This window comes from Atta colombica, unplaced genomic scaffold (assembly GCF_001594045.1).
Source record: "Atta colombica isolate Treedump-2 unplaced genomic scaffold, Acol1.0 scaffold228, whole genome shotgun sequence".
In the NCBI taxonomy this organism is placed as follows: Eukaryota; Metazoa; Arthropoda; class Insecta; order Hymenoptera; family Formicidae; genus Atta; species Atta colombica.
The window spans coordinates 269,534-273,731 of record NW_017259325.1 but is presented as its reverse complement, the minus strand read 5'-3'; the positions used below and the strand labels follow the sequence as shown (position 1 = coordinate 273,731).

General features: G+C 33.8%; 1 protein-coding gene across 3 annotated transcripts in view; it reads right to left on the bottom strand.

Annotated features, from left to right (window-relative positions):
- Positions 1-3,167: 3,167 nt before the first annotated feature.
- LOC108688342 (myb-like protein Q) overlaps positions 3,168-4,198 on the bottom strand; it is a 19,612-nt gene continuing 18,581 nt past the window's right edge. For all 3 annotated transcript variants that reach the window (XM_018194565.1, XM_018194566.1, XM_018194567.1), the window contains 2 exons: positions 3,901-4,038; positions 3,168-3,783 (listed from right to left, as the gene is read on the bottom strand). In XM_018194565.1, the coding sequence (XP_018050054.1) occupies positions 3,377-3,783; positions 3,901-4,038 (545 nt within the window). In that variant the 3' untranslated portion in view covers positions 3,168-3,376. The remainder of the gene's footprint in view (positions 3,784-3,900; positions 4,039-4,198) is intronic.

Sequence of the window (4,198 nt, the reverse complement as noted above, 5' to 3'; positions counted from 1 at the left end):
AAAACTCGCGGTGTCGGTGATCTTTACTACAAACATGACAAGCGTTTCATCCGGCACAGTCCATCACGTTATATTCATTCTTTCTTTTCTTTCCTCCTCTCCTTTTTCCTTTTTTCCTCAGTAAATTCAATATTTATACACTATCTTACAATCCCTTTCTCTTTCTCCCTTTCTTTCTCTATCTCCCCTTACCGTTTTTTTCTCTTCTTCATATTTTCTATGTACAATTCAATTTTTGACCTTCTCTCTCTTTTTTTAAGATATTAATAAATGATAGTTACCAGCATCTATCTACACTGTAAATGATTTAATAGTTGATTTTTTCTCCTTAAACGCTACTGTGCTAATTAATTTTTTATTTATCATTTATATCACATTGTTCACATTATTCATTTAGCTTGAGTGCTCAGTGCTATACTATCTTTAGTTTCCATCCGTTATAAATCTTCCTCGACCCGTTTGGTTATCTTCGCTCTAACGAAATTATTTACATGAGGCTATTACATCGCTTAAATAGTTACCGATAAGGGTCTCAGTCGCGGCTAAACAGCTGATTGTAAAATATCACAGAAGCGATATTTCACAATCAATGACATTTCTTTTTTTTCTACTTTTCTCTATTCTAGTCCCGCTCACAGCTTTGTATTTCTTGCGTGTGTGTGTATGTCACAGGACATGCGTATAATCATTTGCATTCATTGCACGACTTGAGGTTTCGTCGAGTGAAAGCGTTTGCGTTGAAAATTCAACAAAACTTTATTTTTGACTAGTACCTCGAACCGAGTTTTCATTCGGTTTTTCGTCGTCTTTATTGCAAATTGAATTTTCTCGTTACGTCCCGAACACTAAGAAGCGCGTAATACGACGATGGACAAGTAATTTTATTAAACATATTAATTTAACTGATGAACTTCTCCTTTTCCATTGAGACACCAGTGGCATCGAGATTAAATGAAAATTTGGGAGATTCGTGTACTTATAGAGTATAATGACTTAAGATTTGAAAAGAAGAAAGGAAGTCTACATAGTAAACTGAATAACATAAACAAATTGTATAATCTACAGCATGAAGAACTTTTCTTATGTCGAATTTCTATCGAGTTAGCCAAGTATCTGTCTGCCTTAAACATCGAATAACGTCAATCAAAATACGTTTATGTGATTTCGTAGCCCCTTAAGGCACGCATTTACATCTTAACTCGAATCACTAATCATACTATTCACGATTAAATAATTTAAAGGATACAAAACAAGCTGATACGCAGATATGTAAAGGATAATAGTACTAATAATGTGCACAAAGGCTTTGGTATTCGAAAGAGAGAAAGATCGTCAACAATTATACAATGTGCGAAAAAGCAGGAAACATTACGCATTGAGTTACATCGGAAAGATATTTCGTTGTATAAACGTCTTGTGCAATGAAAATATCAATTATTACGTAGTGATTTTATGTGATAAATATGTATCTCAAATGAATTCATTGTTCCAGCAATCGTTGTCGATGATCTCATCACTGGAATACCAAACGGAAGCGTACAGTATGATTTTATAGGAGCAAACGTAGGAACAAACGTACAAGATATTTTTCGATAAATAAGGTTAAAATTATGTTAAAAGTGACATATAGATTTCTTATTCCATAAACAGCTTATAACTTCTTCAATCTTCAACTTTCAACTCCCCACTAAACAAAATTGAGACATTGCAATCGAATTCGAGATTATGAATTTATTACTTTCATAAAATATCATATCTCTTACTTATATCGAAATTTGTTATTTCAAAAAATAAAAAATGCAATAAGAACTGCATAAAAATTTTTATTTTTCCACATAGTTATCGTAAAATTTAATGTAATTTCGATTTATACCTTATTTATCGGGCAATTCTCATACATACAGAAAATAATGAAAAATAGTTTGATAAATGCGTGCAATCATTCTAGCTTCCCGAATAGTTGTGAGCATTATCATTTCCTTCTATTCTACTCGAGCCATTTTCGGTTGTTATGCAAGAATTGCGTTACAGAAATGAATGTAATGTATAAAAGCATGAAACGTTACAATGCACACGTATTCACGAGACAGATTACAATGATGACGGCGACTTAAAATATACATTTTCTAAATCCTTTCATATGACGAAATCTGAGCATGAAGAAATTAATATGTTCGTAGCGCGTTGCAATTATGCGTTCGTGAAAAGCGCGACAGCGATTTGTATATTATATATAAACATATAATAAATACAGAGGAATAAATACTTAATATGTATTATAACAAACCTACATAATCTGTTGCCAGTTTCTAAATAACTCGCTTTTATTCGCTTTTATCGATTTAACAAGATTTAATACATCTTGTGATTCAATTATCAAAATTAAACAGACAGACCTCTATATAGAGTTCAGTATCCGTTCTCCACAGCCGTTTTATAAATTTTAAGACACAAAAACTCATCATAATTTTCCAACTTCCACTCACTAAATAATTAAATCCAAATCCAGAGCTTTTCTTTTAATATAATACTAAGAGTACTGCTATTTTTTCTTATGATACTTTTTCAATTGCAATAAGATATAATGAAACTTGTCAATTTATGGATCTCACAAAACACAGTCAAGCAATTTAAAAGTTATGCAAAAAGTAAAATTTGTTTTATTGCAAGTCAAAGTTTTTTTCTCGTTTCGTTTATAGAAAAAATATCTAGGATATCTGAAGTAACATAAAACACTTAAAAAAAAGTCAAGGTAAGCATACATAACAAAAGAATTCTCAATCGAGAATATGATGAAACAATGATCTGAATAGCATATGATATATATAGCCGGTATAGTCTAAAAAGTTTTAAAGTCTTAATTTGTCAACATGTTAACATGAAAGCTTTCGTATTCTTGACACTCAGGCTACAGTCGTAAATTAATTTGTTAGAACTTTACATTTAATTTTTATGCACACACACAATAAACTATCTCCCTTAATAAAATCAAGATACCGTGTACATGTGTTGAGCAAAGATTTTTTTTCATACTTTCTCAGTCGATTTATTCTTCGGAAGAGCTCATATCTCGAACGTCAATCTTTATGGGACACAAATGATGTTTTAAAATGCAAGACCATTTTGATGTTAGAAAAAGAACAATAGACAAATCTCGCGTCAGATTCTTCCACGATATTTACTGTCTGTCGTAAAATATTTCAGATATAAATCACTCACATTCTCGCTAATTTATCACTAACATATCTAAGCGATTCCAACAAATAACAAAAGATAGATTTACTTTAGATAGATGTAGAAATTTACTCGAAACACCAGCAAACCGTATTTTGATATTCCAGCGCAATCAGATTAATTTTGCCTTTCCTTGATTCTGTCAGACAGTCGAATTCGAGGTCGAAGAAGGTTGTGTACTGGAAGCTGTCGCCGCCGTTGTTGAGGGTGCTGTCGACGTTGACGGTGAGCTCACCACGACGACAGGTTTCACTAAAGTCGTGGTGTTAAGATACTGAGCGTTTACAAGCGGCATTTGTCCCACGGACTTGAGAATGGGAGTAGTGATCATCTTCCCCGCGAGACTCGATGGTGCTAAGATGTGAGCGGTCACCTGATTACCTTGAGAGACGACAGTCATCGGCGTAACAATCGGAGTCAGACCGGAGAGAGGTGTGTGCTGGCCGACGATGTGAGCTATACTCTCTGTAGATGGAGAGTTTTGCATCATTGTTGAGGTTGGTTTACCCGTAGCGGTTTGAAGTGACACTCCATGACTTAAAGTTAATCCTGTAATCATAAAATAATGAATGTATTAAGCTTTTTTTGCCGCATCGTATCATAGTAGAAGCAGCAACTCATAGCACATTCCGAATAGCTATGAAACTAGAACATTGTTATACATACCATTTGCCGGAAGTATATTCAATTCCGCGCCACCGGGAAGTCTTGCCAATTCCGAGCCATTACCGCCAACGAGTGTTACGCCACCGACCATCTTATGTGTATTTTGCGCATCTCCCGTTCTTATTCTCGTCTGGGCGTCTACAATGAACGATGAAACATTTTTATTTAAAAATGTCTAAAAGTTTGCTTATATCCTCTCTATGCATGGAAATTAGAAAATAAACATCATTTTATGAAATCTTCGAATCGTAGAAAAATCCAAAAAAATATCATGCGCGTGGATCTTACGAGATTAAAT